We start from the raw sequence: 22372 nt of genomic DNA on the forward strand, positions 1-22372 counted from the left end.
TCAGAGATGAGATTTATGACTCTTTGAGGGGAACCGGATCTTGAGGAGCAGTTCCTTTCAAAGAGCCGTTCAAAAGACTGGCTCTTTGGCTCATTGTTATATTTACTTATTCTTTAGAAGTCAACCAGGGGTAACTCCCACCAATATATACTCTATTGGTGAGAATTATTCTGAAATATTGATTATATTTTCATTTGGCATTGTAAACATAAGATGGTACCATATCCCCTTGCTTCGACAGTGAGATCACTATTTAGAATTTTCCCTCACCTAAAAAACTTTGTGGCACTATAAAAACTACACAAGCTACAGATAACTTTCATGCAAACAATTTTACCGTAAAATTTTCCACACAAGAACATTTTAACAATACAGAAAAATATATAAAAAATAATAAATAAGAATAAATATATATGTGTAAAAAAATATATGAATACAACTAGAATAAAAATTAGGACATTATAAAAATCTGAATGCAAAATTGTACTACCCCACCTGGTGTTTCTACACCTGAACTACTTTACAAACAGGAGCTCAGCTCCTTGACTCGAATCCACATCAAAACAGTGTAAACAATAACAAAGTGTAGATAATAAGTGTGAACAAAAGACTCATGGGGCATGCAGGTGACACGGGAAGGCAGCGTAGGCGATCTGCATTTAAAACGGCTCCCAAATGAACGGCTCGCAACTATGAAATCTACCCCCAAATGAGTTTTCTAAATTAATTCCAAATATACCTAAACTCCATTATGGAACAGATCTCCGGAGGATCTGAGAGGAACTGATAGAGAAACAGAGACTTTTAAACGTAAACTAAAAATGTATGTATTCAGTCTGGCTTTCATGTAGGATTTAACAATTTTATTACTTACCTTTTATATTAATATTAATTTAAATGTTACTTTATTATTTTAGTAGTTTTAACTGTTATCTTATTCTATTTTTAATTTATAATTCATTTATTCATTTCATTTATCTACTCAGTTTTACTGATATTTTTAGCCTTAGTTTTATTTTCAACTCTTATCCTTACCCTTTTTAAACATATTTATTTTAACTATTTGTATTCTTTTTTTTAACATTTTATGTTATTTTAATTATTACTATTATTATTACTATTATTATTATTATTATTATTATTATTATTATTATTATTATTACTATTATTCTTTTATTATTATTATTATTATTATTATTATCATTATTATTATTATTATTATTATTATTATTATTTTTATTATTATTATTTCCCCTAATATGTCTTGCCATTGTTTTATTTCTGCTTCTTTCTTGTTTTCAGTCGCTGTAAAGCACTTTGGGTTGCGTTTGATTTGTATGAAAGGTGCTAAATAAATAAAGCTTGATTGATTGATTGATGGATTTATTGATTGATTGATTGATTGATTGATTGATTGATTGATTGATTGATTGATTGATTGATTGATTGATTGATTGATTGATTGATTGGTTATCTTTTTCTCATAAAATCTCTCGATCATTCCTTCTGTAAGCTCCAAGTCATTTAATATAAGCTTTATTTTCATACTTTTATTTATCCACATTTTATTGATGCTGATAGACCTGAACAGATCCCTGACTGAGGACACACAAACCTTGGTAATGAGATTAATCACTAACAAGCATGATAATCCTCTGTAGGTGTCGATGTGGATAATTTCTGTCATCGGGAGGGAGGATGAGGAAAAGTAGGGCGGCAGTAATGCAACTAAATGCCTGTAAAAACTGCCGTAAATAACCAACGAAGAAGAAGAGGATGACGACAACGGTGAAGAAGAAGAAGAAGACAGGAAGTGACTGAGACAGGATTTGACAGGAAGATGTAGCGATCTGCACCAATACACCTGCAGCAGCTGTGACAAGATGACTAACTTTACCTGTCGATAATGGGAATATTTGACAGTGCGATGGGTAATTGCTGGGGTCAGTGTATCCGGCTGTTCAGGAGAGAAGCCAATAGGATCCAGAGAGGAGGCGGGTAAGTGGAGCAGGGTTACTAGCTAGGTAAGCTAGCTTGACTAGCATAAATCATCATTTGAAACAGCGTACACGGTTTCTGCAGAGTTAACTATGAGACGATGAGTCGACCTGCTGAGTGTGGTGTTTGTTTAATGACGTGTAACTGTAAGAAAAAGGCATGTGAGGCTGTGGTAAAGGTCTCTCTGAAGTCTGATCCTCATCCAGACACTGAGCCGTGTGTGTCCACAGTGATTAAGACCCCACCCTTAATGTCAACATGGCAGGACGTTCAGCCATGTCTGTTTAATGATGACAGAGATATTATTAAGAGCTCTGTTACGATGACTGTGAGGGAGAATCACTGCTTTAATCTCCCTCTTGACACGTAAACTAAGTCTTAATTGTCTGTTTCTAAGGTTATTTTCAGGCTGCTGTTTGATGAATTTATGTGTTATAATGAATATCTTTTAATCTGGCTTTAATTTGGGCTTTATTTAAGATTACAGAAGGCTTGCTCCTTTCAGCAGCGAGCTTTCACTATTACTTCCGTATGTGGGTGAACAATAACACTCCCTCATGGTGTGATCCATCCACTTTCCCGTAATGCAGTCATTATCTGGGTTATTTTTTTATTGTTGTAACTTAAGTTGAGCATATTTAGCTTAAACCAACTAACTTAATACACGAAATACTCTAAAAATCCATAAATGCATCTGTTTTGTCACTATGAAGACAATACAAAGATGGATGACATGACAGCTACCTTAAGGTGAAACCAAAACAACTGAGCTGCAGTGACAAGTTACTGTACAGGTCTTAAAACCTCCCTGTGAAAAGATGGGACAAATGAAACTGAAACATCACAGTACATGTCAAATACAATTCTGTCAAACATGTTTAGTTTTTTTTTGTCAATATAGATTTTTCTTATTGTTTTATTCATGTCCAAATTTTACTTTTAGTGAGACTCTAAGCTTGAATTGTTAATTTGATATAACAAAAAAAAACGAGTGAAACAACATGATAGACGGTAATGTTGTCAGGTGCAGCACCTGCAGTGTTCTGTATCTGATTAAAACAGCAGTAGAGCAAAGGCAAGAGGAGATGAAACAAACATCACGACTGTAGCGACTACAAAGAGCCAAAAGCTGTTGAGGGGCTGAGGTTGGGTCTAGTAAACTGTCTGATGCTCTAAAGCAAAAAGTCACGGATCCAAAAAAAAAGTTGAACCTTTTATTAATGAAAAAGGATCCTCAACTCATGATAAAGTGCACCAAACTGATGACTGAAGTGAGAACAGTGATCAAAGAAAATAGTGGTCAACAAAAATACAGTGACCCAGCTCACCCCGTCTCTCCAACTACAAACAAAAGGAAACAGATGGCTTAAATGAGTAGAATTACTCCGCCCCTAACATATCCCACTATTTACCAATCAACGTGACAACACAATAAACCATACCATAACCAAGCAACAAAAATAACACCACAAAATATACAACAATAATCTCAAAGAATAGATACTATACACCCTCAAATCATTCATTGCTCCTAAAACGACAGTTATTCAACTTTACGTTACAGTTTGTGTCTGCTTTTGAACAACACACGGATGTGTTCTGCTGTATCTTCACTGCTTGACCTTTTCTATTTAATTGGTAATTTAAATATGTGCTTAAGGAAGGGAGAGGCTAAAGGTAAATATCATTTCACTGGCATATCTTTACTGTGCAGACTGGCTCTAAAAGTACTGTCCCATTTGGTAAGTTCTGGCCCCAAAAACCTCCATACTGCATGGGCTCTGACTCTAAATGATCTCACCAGTGCGTCCTGGCGGCAGTGGGTCTGCTTCACTCTTTAACAATGAGAGGAGATGGAAACCTAAGAACCGTATTCATATACAGTCAACCTAAGAATCATATTCATATACAGTCAGTGGTCAAAACCAAAGCACTGCTAATGTATGATCGCTTGCCTTTAAGTGTTACATCCCCAATAATACAGGAATTAAACAATATAAACATTTTATAGCAAACATTTGTTGGTCAAAAACATACGAATAACATCGCAATGAGGTTTTTTTACATGCAGGTGAGCTTCTTCTAGGGTCCTTATATTTTTATTTACCTATATATTGATATTTGAGTTTATATCATGCACTGTGTAACACAACAGTGTCCCTGTAACTGCTGAATGATTACCAACGTTGTAATCACAAGTTAGTCCTAATTATTACATCATAGCTGTGTACACCATGAACCTAATAAAGCTCCTTGATTTTGTGATTCAACAAAAGTAAAGCCAAAATCATCATCCCCTCATTATTTAGACGTGTCTTCATTTTCAGTTACTTACATTGCTGATAGAAAGGCGTAAATGTCAAGTTTTAGCATGTAATCCAATGAGTCAAGTTTTGTTGGTTGAGTTATGGAACTATTACAGAGAAGCAACGTATTTATTTACCATGTCTTAATACTAAACTTTAAAAGTTGGGCGTTTACGAATCTCTGTCATACAAAATAGCAAATGTGACACATTATGAAAGTGTTGGAATCTCAGTCAAAACCTACAGATCTTGTAGAAAGAAGCCATAACCATGGCTATAATGTATATTTTTTTCCACAGTAGAAGTTGAATCTTAATTTCAATGTCAGTTGTATACATTACTTTAAACAGGAAACTCTGTTTAAAAAAGTCTCATTATTTCACTTTATATATTTAAGAAAATATCTATTTATTATTATTTTATTTATTGATGAATTTATTTATAATTTTATTTACTTAACTCATACATTGTTTGCTTTTGCTTTTTAATGTATTTGAATTTATTTATTTAATGTAACTGTTGATTTTTTTATTTCGTTTGTGTATCTATTTTTATGTAGTTAAGGTTATTTTTAAGCCTGTTAGTTTTGTATTTATTTATTTATTGTTTATTTCAAATGTTTATTTTATTTATTTATACATTGTTCTGTCATTTATTTTACAAAGTTAGTTTTTTAATTGATGTATTTTTAAAATGTATTTTCATATACTTAATTTGTATCTTTATGCAGCTCACTATTTATAATAGATGCACTAAAAGCTTTTCAATCATTGCTTGAGTGTTCACCCTCTCTTTATCATCTATACAGGTCAAAATACTTTGGAAGCAGTAACACAGGGGAGCATTATACAATAGAGGTATGATTCCTTTATTTACCTGCATTATTAATGACGTCATGACTTCAGGTTAGGATTTTATGTCTAACTCTGACTTCTTATTTTTACAGTTTGAGAATCTTGTCGAGAGTGACGAGGTAAGTCTGATCATCCTGCTGACCATGTGATAATAATGTGACGCCTATCCCAATTGTTGCTTAATAGCTTCATAATCATTTACATGAGTACACATGCAATAAGAAATAGTCTCATTTTTAGCGTAATCATATCATCCCTCTCAGGGTGATATTTACTTTGAGACTCCCCTCAGAATTTCCTCTGTTAGCCATCCGCTAATAATGCACAGAAAATGATTGGTCACCTACTGCATACACACCCAGCACTATCTGCAGTCAGCAGTCACTTTATAATTGTCTGTAGGATCACAGTCTAATCAATGTGCAGTGGGGAGGCTGTATTGAACTTACAGTGTGGTTTGTTCCCTTGCAGGCTGAAAGTCCACAGTCATGCCCAAGGTAATGAATCAGAGGTGAATTAAAAAAATACCAAGAAGTGTCTAAAATAACAGCTTGTATTCATGTATGTTCGCTTTTTGTATTTATTAGACCAATCAATGAAGATGAGATCAAGCACCTTACTGAGCACCGCTACGCTGCACTCTCAGACCAGCAGATCCTGATAGATCAGAAGCTCCAGCTGGAGGTAAGACACAATTCAAAAACATTATCTGTAATGTGACCTGTCTTTGTTAGATTAAATGCACTTGATATTTCATCATTTGATTTTTAAACCTTCTTTTCTTACTTTTAATTTGCTGCATTGTTTTTACTACGTTTTAATTTTTTGTTCTGTTTTTTTTGTGTGTCTGTCTGTGTGTTTGTCTGTCTGTGTGTGTGTGTTTCATTTTGATTTCTCTGCTTCAGTTAGAGGCACAAGAGGAGAAGTTAAGGCTAGAAGAGGAGGCTAGAAATGCCGCTCAGCGTGAGGCCGCCAGGTTGGCACGTGAACGCAAATTACAGGAGGTGAGGCAGCACTGAGCGCTCCCTTCTGCCTGTTTGACTTTTTATCATGCTGGCTCTGTGTAGAGACTCTCCAACATTTCAGGTCCTCAGTCTTTTGTATCTTAAAGAGACACTACACTCTTTTCTTTCTTCACTCTTCTTTTTGTTGTCTTTGTATATCCAGTTAGGGAAATAATTCCACTTTCAGTTGAGCAGCTAATGTTTTCAAGTTTAAGAGAGCATAATATACAAGTACTTAATAATTATAACATTAAAACTAATATTATGTTAGTACTGTAGCCAGACTTTTTAGTCACATGATTTCTACATTTTGTATTAACTGTTACAGGGAAATCTCCCATACAGAAACATATAAATGTTGTTTTTTATTGTACATAACATTGCACTGCTTCTGTTTTGTTTCTGTTTTTACTGTTTGTTTGTTTCTCTGGATCCCCTCTGCATACTCCAGCCTCCTCCCACACTCCAAAGACATGCTCATTTGGTTAATTGGTGCCTTTAAACTGCCTGTCTGTATGAGTGTGAGTGCATCTGGTTAGGACTGGGCGATAAAACGATAACAATAATTATCGTGATATTATTTGTCTCATTATAAATATAACAAATGTACGATAAAACCTTGATATATTTAAACATTTTTTACATCCCCCCCAACCACTGGAAAGGGACAGGAGGTGCTAATGTGTCTTAAACCCTAGTTCCCACCCAACATTAAACAGAAGAAGAAGTCGGCATTGAACAGCCAATCATGTCGCAGGGTAAGAGGTAGGCAGGCTTAAAGACGTTTGGAGTGGATCAAAACACAGCTGAAACGAGCGACACGGATGAAAACTTGAAACTTACCAGCTCAAAGCAGAGTGAAAACATGCTCGACAAGAAAGCCCACTAAATTTCATTAGTTAAGATATATTTGGCTATTTACTAGAATACTAAATCCCAGATACAAGCTAACAAACCATCTGATGTTTAACTTTCACTCAGGAGAAAAAAAATCTGCCTTTAAAATTACATGAAAGAATGATTTTATATTATCGTAAAAATTATTGATATCGACTGATATGAACAATTTTATCGTGATAAGATCTTTTTCATTATTGTCCAGTACTGCATCTGGTCTCTTTATATGACCCTGTGATAGACTGGTGACCTGTCCAGGGTGGATGCTGCCTTTGACTCAATGGCAGCTGGGATTGGCTGGTTGGATGGTTGAATGTTTCTTCCCTGGTAGCACCAAATCCGTTCAATGTTTTTCTATGTTACCTCAGGTTTTAGTGTTTTCAAATGATTATTACAGCAGCAGAAAGTTGTGAGTTTGGCACCTTTAGGTTTTGGCTTCATCTGTCCTTACAGATATATTTTGTTTGCAGAAATTTGAGGAGTGATGACATAAGATCCCAAAACCTATAGCCTTTATTTTTGATTGAAAATGGTGCAAAGACAACATGTTAGATTTTGAAACTGAAACCTGTTGTTGTGTTATGAAATATGTATGCTCATTAAATTTGATGCCAGCAACATGGTTAAAAAAAACTGAGAATAAGTTATGTACTGCTTAAAAAAGCACCCAGAGTAACATCTCCCAACTAATTAGAACAATTTGTGACAGGAAGAAACATGACTGGGTATGAAAAGGACACTCCAGAGAGGCAGACTTTTAGAAGCAAAGATGGGAAGAGGTTTTGCACTCAGTGCGAGTTTACATGAGCAAATAGTTCAACAATTTCAGGATACAGTTCCTCAGTGCAAAATAGTAAATAATTTGAGGATTTCATCATCTACAGTACATAATATCATAAAAGATTCAAAGAATATGGAGACATCTCTGTACAAAAGGGACAAGCTGAAAAATATTACTGGATGCCGGTGAACTTCAGGTCTTCAGGTAGCACTGCATTAAAACAAGACATGACTCTGTATGGGAAATCACCGCATGGGCTCAAAATCCCTTCCAAAAACCACTGTCTGTGAACACAGTTGGTTGCTGCATCCACAAATGCAGATTAAAACTGGACCAAGCAAAGACGGATTCGTATAGAACCATGATTCAAATCAAAATTTGACATTCTTTTTGGAAATCATGGACACCTCATTATCCACTGTAAAGAAGGGAGGGACCGCCTCACTTTTTATCAGCACACAGTTCTATCACCACCAGCAGCATACCAGTGATGGTGTGGGGATGCTTAAGTGCCCATGACATGGCTAGCTTACACATCTGGGAAGGCTCCATTAATGCTGAAAGATATCTACAGTTTGTGGGGCAACATATGCTGCCATCCAGAGAATAGTTTTTCAGGGAAGACCTTGAATAATACAGCAAGAGGATCAGGGTTCCCACGTGTCCTGGAAAACCTGGAAAACAGTTGACCAGTTTTCTAGTACTGGAAAACACCTGGAAAATGGGAGAAAAAGTCAAATGTCCTGGAAAATCACATATAGTCCTGGAAAATTATTCCAACATGGTTGCGTGCGACCTGACCCTATTAACAAAACACATCCCCATTCATTGAAAGTTGAGTGCATGCTGTGTTGGAAAAGACAGCGACACTGCACAACTTTTTTCACATCTTTTCTCCTTCACTTCATAATCATGCATTCACAGAAAACGGGCGTATATTGTTTATGTTTTATGGTAAATTTGGCTCAATTACCGTACTCTAGCTCAGTTGTTCACAAAGTGGGGTCTTGGGACCCCTGGTGGTCTGCGAACCATAGCGTTGGGGTCCATGAAATAATTTGAATACATTTCTAGTAAATCATAAAATTGTGCTGTGTCATTATAAAACAGCATATACACCCTTGTTATGATACCATTTGGTGGCTCGAAGGGATATGTGAGTCTTGTTACTGTTAATTTTCTGAAAGCGTTTAAGATCAATTACTTGAAAAGTATAAATGCTGTCATGTTGAGTCCACAAGGAATGAAATGACCCTCTGTTTTAAAGTATACAAGTGGTATTTACTTGATTCAAATTGAAGTGTTATCTGTTTATCACTATGGTACTGGTCTGAAGTATTTACATTGATACGTTTTACAATACAAATAGTTCCAAGGGCAACCAAGAGTGCAAATGGTAGTAAGCATGTGCTTTAGTGATGGGAAGTTCGGCTCTTTTCAGAGAGCCTGCTCTTTTGACTCGGCCCCCAAAGAAGAGCCGGCTCTTTTGACTCCCGAACGGCTCTTAATTTAGGATCTTTTGTAGCCGTATATTTAACCTTAACTTTGCAAAAACTAATGGTTTGTGTTGAAAACCGTTTTACATACAGTGTTTTTATGAGAAGCCTTATAATTGCCCAATTGTGTGCATTTATTCTGTAACAAAATCATTCTCACCCTGATCCTAGGGTTAGGGTTTTGATAAGGGTTAGGGTTGTGATTAGGGTTAGGGTTGTGATTAGGGTTAGGGTTAGGATTAGGGTTATGATTAGGGTAAGGATTAGGGTTAGGGTTGTGTTTAGGGTTTGGGTAGTGATTAGGGTTAGGGTAGTGATTAGGGTTAGGGTTGTGATTAGGGTTAGGGTAGTGATTAGGGTTAGGGTAGTGATTAGGGTTAGGGTAGTGATTAGGGTTATGATTAGAGTTAGGGTTGTGTTTAGGGTTAGGGTTGTGATTAGGGTTATGATTAGGGTTAGGGTTGTGATTAGGGTTAGGATTAGGGTCAGGGTTATGATTAGGGTAAGGATTAGGGTTAGGGTTGTGTTTAGGGTTTGGGTAGTGATTAGGGTTAGGGTTGTGATTAGGGTTAGGGTTGTGATTAGGGTTAGGGTTATGATTAGGGTTAGGATTAGGGTCAGGGTTATGATTAGGGTTGTGATTAGGGTTAGGGTTGTGTTTAGGGTTTGGGTAGTGATTAGGGTTAGGGTTGTGATTAGGGTTAGGGTTGTGATTAGGGTTAGGGTTGTGATTAGGGTTAGGGTTGTGATTAGGGTTAGGGTTGTGATTAGGGTTAGGGTTGTGATTAGGGTTAGGGTTATGATTAGGGTTAGGGTTGTGATTAGGGTTAGGGTTGTGATTAGGGTTAGGGTTGTGATTAGGGTTAGGGTTCTGATTAGGGTTTGGGTAGTGATTAGGGTTAGGGTTGTGATTCGGGTTAGGGTTGTGATTAGGGTTAGGGTTGTGATTAGGGTTAGGGTTGTGATTAGGGTTAGGGTTAGGGTTATGATTAGGGTTAGGGTTATGATTAGGGTTAGGATTAGGGTTAGGGTTGTGATTAGGGTTAGGGTTGTGATTAGGGTTAGGATTAGGGTTAGGGTTGTGATTAGGGTTAGGGTTGTGATTAGGGTTAGGGTTGTGATTAGGGTTAGGGTTGTGATTAGGGTTAGGATTAGGGTTAGGGTTATTATTAGGGTTAGGGTTGTGATTAGGGTTAGGGTTGTGATTAGGGTTAGGATTAGGGTTAGGGTTATTATTAGGGTTAGGGTTGTGATTAGGGTTAGGGTTGTGTTTAGGGTTGTGATTAGGGTTGTGATTAGGGTTAGGGTTATGATTAGGGTAAGGATTAGGGTTAGGGTTGTGATTAGGGTTAGGGTTGTGATTAGGGTTAGGGTTGTGATTAGGGTTAGGGTTGTGATTAGGGTTAGGGTTAGGATTAGGGTTAGGGTTAGGATTAGGGTTAGGGTTGTGATTAGGGTTAGTCTTAGGATTAGGGTTAGGGTTATGATTAGTGTTAGGGTAAGGGTTAGGGTTTTGATTAGGGTTGTGATTAGGGTTAGGGTTGTGATTAGGGTTAGGGTTAAGGTTAGGATTACGGCTAAGGTTAGGGTTAGGGTTAGGATTAGGGTTAGGTTTAGAACCAGAACTAAACTTAAGCATACAGAACCAGAACCAAACTCATGCAACCACAACCAGAATCAAACTCCAGAACCGAACTAGAACCGAACCAGACCAGAACCAGAACCCTACCAGAACCGAACCAGAACCCTACCAGAACCGAACCAGAACCCTACCAGAACTGAACCAGAACCGAACCAGAACCGAACCAGACCCGAACAAGAACCTTACCAGAACTGAACCAGAACCGAACCGGAACCGAACCGAACCAGAACCGTACCTATACCGTTCCAGTACCGAACCAGAACCGAACCAGAACCGAACCAGACTTGAACCAGAACCAAACCAGAACCAAACCAGAACTGAACCAGTACCGGAACCAGAACCAAACCTGAACCGTACCAGAAACGAACCAGAACTTAACCAGAACTGAACCAGAATCATACCAGAAACGAACCAGAACTGTACCAGGATTGAACCAGAACCGGAACCGAACCAGAACCATACCAGAACCGGAGCCGAACCAGAACCATACCAGAACCGAACCAGAACCGAACCAGAACCGTACCAGAACCATACCAAAACCGAACCAGACTTGAACCGGAATTGAACCAGAACAGAACCGAACCAGAACCATTTCAGAACAGAACCAGAACCAAACCAGAACCGAACTCAAGCAAACTGAACCAAAACCAGAACCAAACTCAAGCAAACAGAACCAGAACCAGAACCAAACATTATATATGTCCTCAGGTTGGCATTCAGAAAAATCAGATGCCTCAGCTTGGATGGGCTGATCCGATTTCTCCTCTCAGTGAGTATTTGCCCGGTCTTCAAGAAGACTCTCTCTGAAGGAACAGATGTAGCCACGAAACACAGCCTCCCCTCCATCACCTGTATCCTATATCCTCACATATGATTGGCCGCATGGCCGCCATGCTGACCAATCAAAACAAAGTTCTGCTGTGAGCAGAGCTGGGGCTGAGCACTGTGAGAGCTAAGCAGCGAAAGGAAAAAACTGAGAGCCGGCTCTCTCTTGATGTGAGCCGACTCTTCTGATTCACTATAAAGCATCGGCTCTCAGAGCCGCAGCTTTGATCATGACACATCACTAATGTGCTTCATCTGTGTTACAATTATGAGGGGGCCTTGGACAATTTTCTCACCTGTAAGGGGTCCCTGGCTCCAAAAAGTTTGAGAACCCCTGCTCTAGCTAGTAGGAGTGCAAACTCCCGATAGTGAAAAACAAACGGAACAAAAAGAGCGACACAGCTGCACAGAAACTCCATGTTGTAGACATCGCTGATCATAATAGACATCGCCATGCAGGAAGACAGTTTACATTTTTTTAAACCTCTGAGAGATCTTCAAATACAGACTGTGTCTTTACACCGGTGCGATTTTTTCAGAGTCTACAGTAACTCAAATAAAAAAACGTGACATTTGCTTTGTTTTATATCGACCACTTAGCAGGATGAATGTCATGATTAAGCAGGTATATTTTGAGTTTGAGTTGAGTTGAGAAACATTTGTGGCCAATTTTGTCATTCAGTTCTCTTTCGGTCATTAATGCACTGATCCTCTGATCATTATTATTATTTATTTATTTCAGTAAGGCAGCTTCCTGATAACTTTGCTGGCTCTTTTGTTTTTTTCTTAGCTCATTTTATATTTTTGAGAAAAGAGAAAGCTGAGATGAGAGTTGCCCATCATTGTTACTTGGTTGCACTAATAAAGTGAAGTGCTGTACATCTGTGGTTGCATTATTCTATTATCAATTTGCCATCATTTTACACAATGTTCTGACTCTTAGAGATTTTGGGTTGAATGAGTCTGCCTGAACTATCTTGTAGATGCTGCTGTTTACGTCTGTATTCAATAATGACTATGATTTCATCTCTGATTGTTGACAGTTGTCAGCCAAGAAGATTTTGGGGAGAGCAGATGGCTCCAATAATGAACCTCAACAAAGACAGTGAGTCAATCAAGTCTATTAGACAACAAGAGAGTTGTGTAGCGGAGGACAAGCTGTAGTCTTTAGGTTCTCTATAGGCACTTAGAGTATTCTTACACTGAATGCTGTTTAAAGAACTTTACTATTTCTCTTGTTTTATATAAACACTACATTTTAAAAGTGTGTAGGCTACAGACGATGTAAGGGTTTGAGTGTTATTCAATATCGATGAGTTTTGAGTCAAAGCTGGGAGTCCATGTTGTTACAGCTCTGTTACTTTGATTCACTGTTTTAGACAAAATTCTGGGGAGGACTTTGATGTCTACCTCCAGACTGTAAAAGCTCAGTCTGAAGCTTTCAGGAGCAACAGTAAGTGAACTCCCTTCTCTTCATTATACAAGCTCTACTTACAGTTGTGCAACCAGGTTAATATCACTTTGAAATGAACTGCATCCCCAAAATTAAGAATAACAAACTCTTTGTTCTCAGGATTGCCCTCTGACACATACCTGGTGACTCCAAACACAGAGTGCAGCTGGGACTTCACCACCAAGACCCGCTCCACGAATGATGATGGGACTTCACTGGAACTAGAGTGGGAAGATGAGGAAGGTCAGTGTGAAATTACAAAGCTCTCACTTGTTTAGTGGTTGATTTTACTCCCAAGTCTTTGTAGGACATCTTCAAGCTGCAAAGATGAAGTAGTGTAGTGTGGTCTGTCGTAAAACCTCTCTGATAATGAGTCAAACATCATAGCTGGATTTTAAACTTTGACCCTCCACTTGGAATCGACAGCTGGGATGCGGCAGCCCATACTCCACCCATCCCATTATGCAGAGCTCACATGACATGCTTATGGATTCATATTTCCTTGGGCGGTCAGAGCTTTTAAAGCTTTTCTCAGTGATACCAATTCAACCCACCCTCTTCTGGTTCTAATCATTTGACTCCACCATCACAAAATATTACTGGAAACAAGACACCAAGAATCAAACTAACAACATTACAATAACCCAAACACCAAGGAGGCTTAGAAGACTCAAATCTTTTCCATTTTCCACACATCAACTCTAATACATAGCGAAATGGATCCACAGTAACAAATCAAGAAACACATGGATGGATAGAGATATCAATGTGTCAGAACGACCACTTCTTAGTCAATCAGTCAAATGTCACTCCTAACACTGACAATATCAACAACTCTGAGAGCCTTCACAAGACACTGGATATTCTTATCAACATAAATCAGAACAAGCATCACTCATCTTGTCACATTTTTGGTTAAAACACAGCATTGGGAGAAATCACTTGTTTTGAGTATCTACAACTTGAATCTACTATAAAAACAAAGTGGACATTACACCTGTCAATGTTCATCCATCTCCCTTTACATTAGACATCATTAAGATCAACTCTATGAAAGAAATCTTATCCAGAATGAATACATTATATCAGAAAAACAAAACAACACCATTCCCTTCAATATGAGTAATACAGGATTCAGCTCAGTCAAGACCAGATCATTCACAGAGTTCATCTCACAGGGCACAGGGTGTTAAAATGAGTCCAGCACAGTCCCCATATTTGTATACGCTGTACACAGAGCACACCAGACAACTATCTTCATGGTACTTGGCACTGCACACCCACACAGCACTTTAAGTCAGAGGTCAATCTCTAATATCCTGGGCTGCTCCTTCCTGTTTCCCCCTCATTCTGCCATCTTGGATAAACTACCATCAATCAGTCTGAGTTGAACTCCAGAAAAACACTCCGCCCAGAAAACTGTCCTCATGAGCTGTGAACCAAGACATACGATGCATGGCACACTGTAAAACCTACTCTTCAGAAAAACTCTCCACCTCCCAAAAAACACTCAGTAGACAAGGAGTCAGCTTGACAACATATTACCTCTGTAAGTTCATTACACCTCTGTGTGTGTGTGTTTGGTGCCTTTTATGTTTTTTGGCTGACAACCAGCCTCTTAATATAATTCACCATAGTTTCATTTATATTAGCTCACTTGCACATTAAAAATCGAGGGGAAGAAAAGTGGTATTACCTCCCCACATACAGTTCTGAATTGGCTTTCAGTCTGAACAGTTTCATTACTGCTCCCGAAACACTCCTACAGATGGTAACTGTGTCAAAGTCATAGCTCCACCTGCTGGTTAAAATCAGTGCTACACTGTCCACTGTTACTTAAGCTGACAGTCTCTGCTTTAACAGATGTACATCTACAGGTGGTTCATGGTGAGAGCACCAACTACAACTATAAAGCCATGTGTGTATAGGTATATTCAGCTGTGGGTGTAGGTTGGTGTATGTGCAGCTTTGACTGTTTATTACAGTGGCTGGCAAGTGCAATGCAAATTTACAAAGGATGAAACACTTTTACTGAGGCCAAAACAAATTAACATTTAAGAAAACACATTTACAAAATCCGAAACACTTTTACAAGCGATAAGACAATTTTACAGTCGAAAGAACATTTTTAACAGTCCCAATACAAATTTACAAACAACAGATTCTGACGGAAAAGGGGTGTTCCAACAATTTTCGAAATAAAATACATCGGTAATATGAAAATGTGCAACAGCCAGGGAATTAATATATTTGACATTAACAACCCTGTTTCCACTAAAATATTTTGATTCAGACTGATAAGAGAATGCATCAAAATGTGTTCCTGCCAATCACAGCTATATCTGATTTTGAATTTCAAAATAAAAGTATACGCTTAATTTCCAATGGTTTTTATTTTGAAAATTCTAAATCAGATATAGCTTTGATTAGCAGGAACACATTTTGAGGTTTTCTTTAGTAGAGACCACAACATCAGCACTAAAATATGTGTTTTAAGCAATTGAAGGTTAAGAGTTAGAAATAAGTTAAAACATCAAAATAACATGAAGAATATGAATAGTTGAAATGAATAAATAAACTAAGAAAGGATACAAGTTGAAGATTAAAAAAATAACTAAAAATAATAAAACTGAGTAGTTTCATAAAATAAATAAATAAATAGAATGGGAGAACAACATTAAAATAATTTAGAAAATTGAAGTGATAAAATTATGAAACCCTACAAACAGCCAGACTGAATATATATGTTTTAGTTTATGTTTAAAGGTATCAATATCTCCAGCTCCTCTCAGATCCTCTGGCAGCGTAATGGCTGAAGCAGCATCACAGAATGCCTTTAATTGTTAATGCTCCTCAGGTTAATTATATATTTTAAGGACTTCTGATCTTTTTACCAGACTGACTCTTTATTTCTTATTATACTAATCTCTAATTGATTTTATCCTGCCTATCTTTTACTTACCAGTCTGCTTGATACCAGTAGTATACTGTAGCTCCTGTGTAAAATTCATTGTTGTCCGTACATCTCTGTGTTTGTATTTATGTTATTATTATTTAGACAATATTTTACAAAGTGCTCCATACAAATTTCCCCTAGGAGGATTGATAAAGTAGTTTGAATTGAATTGAGTTTTGTGTTGCCTTGCAGGAATCATTCGTGCACTTCCTCCCTGGGAGAGGTCTCGGACTGAGGAGGACATCTTGCGTGCGGCCCTGAGACCCAGCAGCAAGCAGATTAACAGCGGCCCAGCGTCGGCCTTCTGAGGATTCAATGCACTGGAGTGGGAGAATGATTTTGTGAGGACCCTTCCAGAGGACAGTACAGACACTGAGTTTGAAGGGTTCGTTAATCCTGTACCAGACACTCAGTCTGAGGATCCTTTGTACTGTGGTCTCAGGGCGGACAACCAGGACAGATAGTGTCCAGCACCGGAGGACATGCTCATTGTAATCTTCCTGTTAGAGATCACCAGCTTTTTGGTCATCAAGTGGTAACTTTCTCGCTCTTCATTTTCTGTAACATGAGACTCGGATGTTGTCGGTCTCTTCCCTACAGTGCAGTGTGGGGAGGTTTTTTTCATCAGATACAAGTTTCAGTGCCTTTGTTTGCCATATTAGGGGACCATTTTATGCATTGGAGCTTGACCTTGTTGGCTAACCACTAACTTTGACACATTTCTTAGTAAGAGACTAGGTGACCATACGGAAGATGCCGATCTACTGTGAAGGTAGCTCTTCTTTAGGAGTAGCATATTGTATTCACTGACAGCACCTGTTAAGTTACTTTACCCTTTTAAACCTGATTGAAATATTGACCCCTGCACTTGACCTATCTGGACCTTAAGCTACAATTAAAAAGCCACTGTGCAGTGTACAGGTACCAACTGCATTTGTGAGGCATGGTCTCTGCCTTGGAGTCATCCTGGATGTCTTTTGGTGTGTGCAAAGAAAAAGAAACAATAAACTCTGATCCCAGTACTCTCCTGCTCTTTAGGTAATGCATGGTGACAGATTAGGAACGGAATTACGTCAAAGGGTTGCAGATCTAACAGGTAGAGGGAACAAGACATATTTGATTAATCAAAACTTAAGAAATAAAAAAAATTCTCTATTTGGATCTGAAGGGGTGAGACTGGAGGATGAATTTCATGTGTTCATAATTTATTTTCACAGTTTAAATCACAGGTAATTCACTGATCACACATTTTCACGCTAGTACTCACCTGTGTGAAGAGGAAACAGAAAGCACTTTATAGAAGCATGAATATGATTAAAGGCTACACTGCAGAGACTTCACTTTTTATATTTGAATGTGTTAATCAAAATAGTGTTGTTTTTAGCTCTTTTTTTTAAAAGTTATTTTGGGGCATTTTGTCTTTAGCTGCAAAGAGACAGGAAACTTGACACGCTGCAAAGGTTGTAGCCGGGACTTGAACCAAGGACTGCTTCCACAAGGACTACAGCTTCGATAAGGGACGTACGCCTTAACTGCCGGGCCAGATGAGCGCCCAATTGCATCCTTGAGAGAAAGAAGAACTATATTGGCCTTAAAATACCTCCCTTCAATGACCAAGCCTATTTGGACTCTAAAGCGCATCTGACTGTACAGTGTGGTGTCTCTGCCTCATTGAGATACTTTCAGAAACATGGGACATAAGCCTGAGTTTAAGATTAATCTAATTGTGTTCTTAAAGCTTAAAAACTGCAATTAAACTGTAGACTTGAAAGTGAAGAGTGCGTGTTGCTTTCAAGTATGTATGAAAAGGAAAACGTTAGGTGCAGCCTGAATACAAGTAGCTGATATTTTCAGTACATCATAAACATGCGCCTGAATGCAATCAGAGTTTATTCAAGACGTTAACTATTTGTCTGAATAACTCCTGTACAGAGTTTCAGGACACTCTGTTCATTTCAAAGTTGTTTGTTTGAACCAATCACGCATAACCAAAAGCTTGTAACACTAAAAATGTATCCTTACAATACTCTGCAGACGGTGAGGGTGCTCCCTGACTCCACAATGCTCCCTGTTCTCCCTTTGTTTTGGTGTGCTGTTGATAATCTACTCTTTCACTAAAGTGTGTTACTCCTGAGTGGTTCTTTGTCGACACAGGAAGACTTTCTAGTAGACAGGCAGTGATTGACACCAAGTTTCCATAGAGACCAAACAGCTTGACCAAAAATGTTCATTTCCAGTTTGGACTTCTCTATAAATATAAATTATATTTGCATATTCGCACTGTTGTGGCTTTTTTTTCATTACCATAGCCGAGGTGGTAGAAATTGTTTCTTTTTTACATTAAATGTCATACTTTATTCCAGGACTGAGTTTTTTTTTTTGGACATTTATTAACAGTAGACATGAACATGTGTTTCCAGGAGTGCCTCACCATTACTTTGTCACCATTTCAATTTGTAAGGGTTTTTCTTTGTGGCGATTTTTCCTTTATTTATAGGACAGCTGAAGAGACACAGGTAATGTGGGGAGTAGAGAGAGAGGGGGAGGGGGGGGGGGGGGGGGGGGGGGGGGGGGGGGGGGGGGGGGGGGGGGGGGGGGGGGGGGGGGGGGGGGGGGGGGGGGGGGGGGGCGTGCAGTACAGCTGGGAATCAAACCAGCGACCACTGCAACAAGGGCTACAGCCTGTATATGGGACGTGCATGCTTAAACTGCTAGGCCAACATCTCCCTACTTCAACACTGCTTATTGTAAAAAGTGAACTGGTGTTCACTTTGTAGGTTATTAACACCACACCAGGCCAGGGAAGAGGATTATCACTCTCCATCCACCAGTCTCCATCTGCCCCAAGCTGGTTCTGGAGCCAGTCAGGTACCAGCAGTGATGATGCTGCTTCTACCCAGAGAGAGTCACTGATTTCAGGAGGACACACTGCTGGACTTCTGCAAAAAGAAAAGAGGAAGATCGGACTAGATTGGTCCTTCATGACAAAGTCAGCATGTGACCAATGAACAAATCAGCTGGAAATTAAAAAAAAATCACATTTATGAAGGATTTCATGGGCAGTACTTTATCATCTGTGAATAACTCCACCCTTTAGAGCAACAGCTTTTGAAAACAGATTGAAGTCAACTGCAAGTTTTAATGTCACCTTTAGATATCAGTGTCCAAAGAGTTTATATCATTTTCCTGATGAGTGCAGTGTGATCTATCCACACTGGTCTGTTTAATCTACTTCACCACGACTGATAGATCTCGTATGTCTGCCATCAGAGGACAACACCTGCTCTAATGTCTCATAGTAATCTGAAAAAAATGTTTTTAGGAGTTTGTAACTAGTTTTAATGCTTACAGTTTTAAAAGCCTGTTTCCCATATCTTTACAATATTATTATTTACCACTACAAATATTTAAAGGTTGTCCTGTGAGATTAAACCTTGTTAGAAGGCTTAATGGGCCATTGTGATAGGACGTTGATTCTTTATCAACACTTGACTTACAATCAATTATTATTTTATTATCCTATAAGATTGACTAATTATATGTTATAAAATATAAAGTTCCTATCACTGTATAGGATCATATCTTCTAAATACCGTAGGGTCCATTGATGGTTTCATTGATTTCAAATTAATTGAGCTTTCATTCATTTTTTACTTAATAATAATACATTTTACTTAAGTATTTAAAATAAAATAAAAAAAAGATTATATGAATAAAACACCAGTCATCCATAGCATAACAAGATTTTGAATTCAATTTTGACACCAGGGAGTAAAAGAGAAAACTATGACGAATAACACTCTGGGGATATAGAGAACAAGAAGTTGTAAAGGTACAGAACATATTTCTGACTGTCTTTTTACTTCATATAAATAATAATAATAATAATAATAATAATAATAATAATAATATATAATAATAAATATAATAATAATATAATGATGATGTCTGAAGGACACTAATTGTGTTACTATTAATCTCATCAATGTTGAACCAAATAGATTTGACAGCGTAACTTTAAAACTGCCAACAAAGCTTTGTACTGTAGCTCTAGTACAGAAACACATTCACTAGCAAGTAACCAATAATGCTTCTGTTCTGTTTAACAGGAGACCAGTGATTTAAGAGCAAGGGGAGCAGCACAGTCAAGAAAACAACAGATGATGATACACGTGTCCTCACACATCTATTCAACTCACTACCTTGGTGTCTAAAATCTGAGCTTCGAACTGCCTTTAAACACACCACGGTGCCACAGTCTGTCCTCTGATCGGCTTGTGCTCATCTGCACAATCCGATCACCGGTCCTCCCACATTATCTTCAATGACGCATGCTTTGTATACAAAAACAACTGGCCAAGGACAAAGTTAGACGACAACAATAAAGAACAGATTAAACTACAACTGTTTATATTTCCCCATAGAAGTATTGGTCAGGGATATAAACTTAATTTACTCATTTAAACATTTGAGTTGCAGAATGAGGTAATGTACTAGATCTAAATGGTCAGGGTACACAGTAGTTAAAACAGTATTATGTGTTTTAATAATCAAATGATTTTAATTTACTTTAGCTGGATTTTACCAAACTTGCTAAATGTGTGAAGAATTTCAACAAAAGTCAAAAATATAAACAATCAGTTGGAACAGCAACATATCGAGATACCAGATGTTGGGCTTGTTCTCTATTTTTTTTTAACACTTTCAAGGTATTTAGGAAGATAAGTCTGTAGCATCTCTGCTAAAGTAATAGCTGAGGGCTTTTCTAACATGTTGTCGACTGTTCCATGACTGCTATAAACAAAGCTGTGCACTTGTAGGAACTGTTATGTTAGATGGAACTAGTAAAGATCAAAACATCTGCAATAGCAACAGCAATTACATTTATAAAGCCCATTACAGGTAAGCTCAATGTGCTTTGCATTGAGGAAAAAAACATAGAAAAACAATCCATAGCAGTTGCTTTCAGAATTCAGATCAAAAGAGGAAATATCAGACAAAGTAATCAAACAAAAAGCAAGTGTTGCCGCACATCCAGCCAGCCACATCAGTCATCATATTTACATGTACACAGTGTAACTATATTCATATGCTCTGTTGTTATGGACCAGCATGCAGTTTTTTCCAGGGAGAAGGACCAAAGTCACTGAAGGCCCCTTCACCCCACTTTAAACTGTAGACCCCTCAACTAAAATGTGGATCCCGTCAGTAAGTTAAACCTAATGGGGCTAACTAAGACTATGATGTCTCGTATTAACTTCCATTAAACATCTGAACATATTTTAAAATGAGGCTATGACTATTCTTTCTTCTCTAGCACATTAGTTGCAACAGTGATAACAGCAAAAACAAAATACTCCAAATAAATACTTTCTTGTGATTTCTCCCTTAATTAACTTAAAGGAATACTGCTAAAACATTAATGTGTCACTACTTAAGGATGAAAATGAATGTGGTCGATAATGGAGACCGCAATCAACTTGGGATGAGAAGACAGAATACAAATTATAAAATAATTAATACAAAATTAATAATAATAATAAAATAATAATGATTATAATAATAATAATTATTATTATTATTACTTTTTATTGTTATTGTTATTATTATCAACATTATTCTAATCAATTAATTAATAATAACAATAATAATAATAACAACAATAAATATTATTATTATTATTATTTTATTGTTATTTTGTTATTATTATTGTTGTTATTATTATTGTTGTTATTATTGTTGTTGTTATTATTATTATTATTGTTATTATTGTTTTTTTTTATTGTTATATGATTATTGTTATTATTATTATTATTATTATTATTATTATTATTATTATTATTATTATTATTATCATTATTATTATTATTGTTATTAGAGACTAATAAACAACTTGTGGACTGCCAAAGCTTCAATCAACAGACTACAAATACAACTAACAACATAAAACCTGGGTGCTGCAGACTGAGGGGAGCCTGAAACTTGTGAGACATTTCAGAGCCGCAGCATGACCACCTTTTCACTTAATTAAAAATCAAAAAGTGAAGAGAAATATCATGTGTAGTTGTTTGAATAGTGTGCAGATGTTATAAGTGGTCTAGGAACACAGTTATCTGGCATTAAAAAGCTGTCAGTGTTCATTTGGACACTCATACATAAT

At 37.4% G+C, this 22372-nt stretch overlaps 1 protein-coding gene across 1 annotated transcript; it reads left to right on the forward strand.

The window, feature by feature from the left end:
• Positions 1-1762: 1762 nt before the first annotated feature.
• On the forward strand, positions 1763-18488 carry ap1ar (adaptor related protein complex 1 associated regulatory protein). The gene is made up of 10 exons (XM_034690182.1): positions 1763-1998; positions 5113-5161; positions 5251-5277; positions 5630-5655; positions 5746-5842; positions 6064-6162; positions 12847-12908; positions 13183-13256; positions 13377-13499; positions 16405-18488. The coding sequence occupies exons 1-10, from the start codon at positions 1907-1909 to the stop codon at positions 16518-16520; spliced, it is 765 nt and encodes a 254-aa protein (XP_034546073.1). The 5' UTR covers positions 1763-1906; the 3' UTR covers positions 16521-18488.
• The last annotated feature ends 3884 nt before the right edge of the window (positions 18489-22372 follow it).

This window comes from Notolabrus celidotus, chromosome 8, assembly GCF_009762535.1.
Source record: "Notolabrus celidotus isolate fNotCel1 chromosome 8, fNotCel1.pri, whole genome shotgun sequence".
Lineage (NCBI taxonomy): Eukaryota > Metazoa > Chordata > Actinopteri > Labriformes > Labridae > Notolabrus > Notolabrus celidotus.

Bases quoted from the DNA above. Each gene is read 5' to 3' on its own strand.
- ap1ar (XM_034690182.1), top strand. From the start codon at position 1,907: ATGGGAATATTTGACAGTGCGATGGGTAATTGCTGGGGTCAGTGTATC. The intron at 1,999-5,112 runs GTAAGTGGAGCA...TCATCTATACAG, and splicing joins AGGATCCAGAGAGGAGGCGG to GTCAAAATACTTTGGAAGCA. The intron at 6,163-12,846 runs GTGAGGCAGCAC...GATTGTTGACAG, and splicing joins GTGAACGCAAATTACAGGAG to TTGTCAGCCAAGAAGATTTT.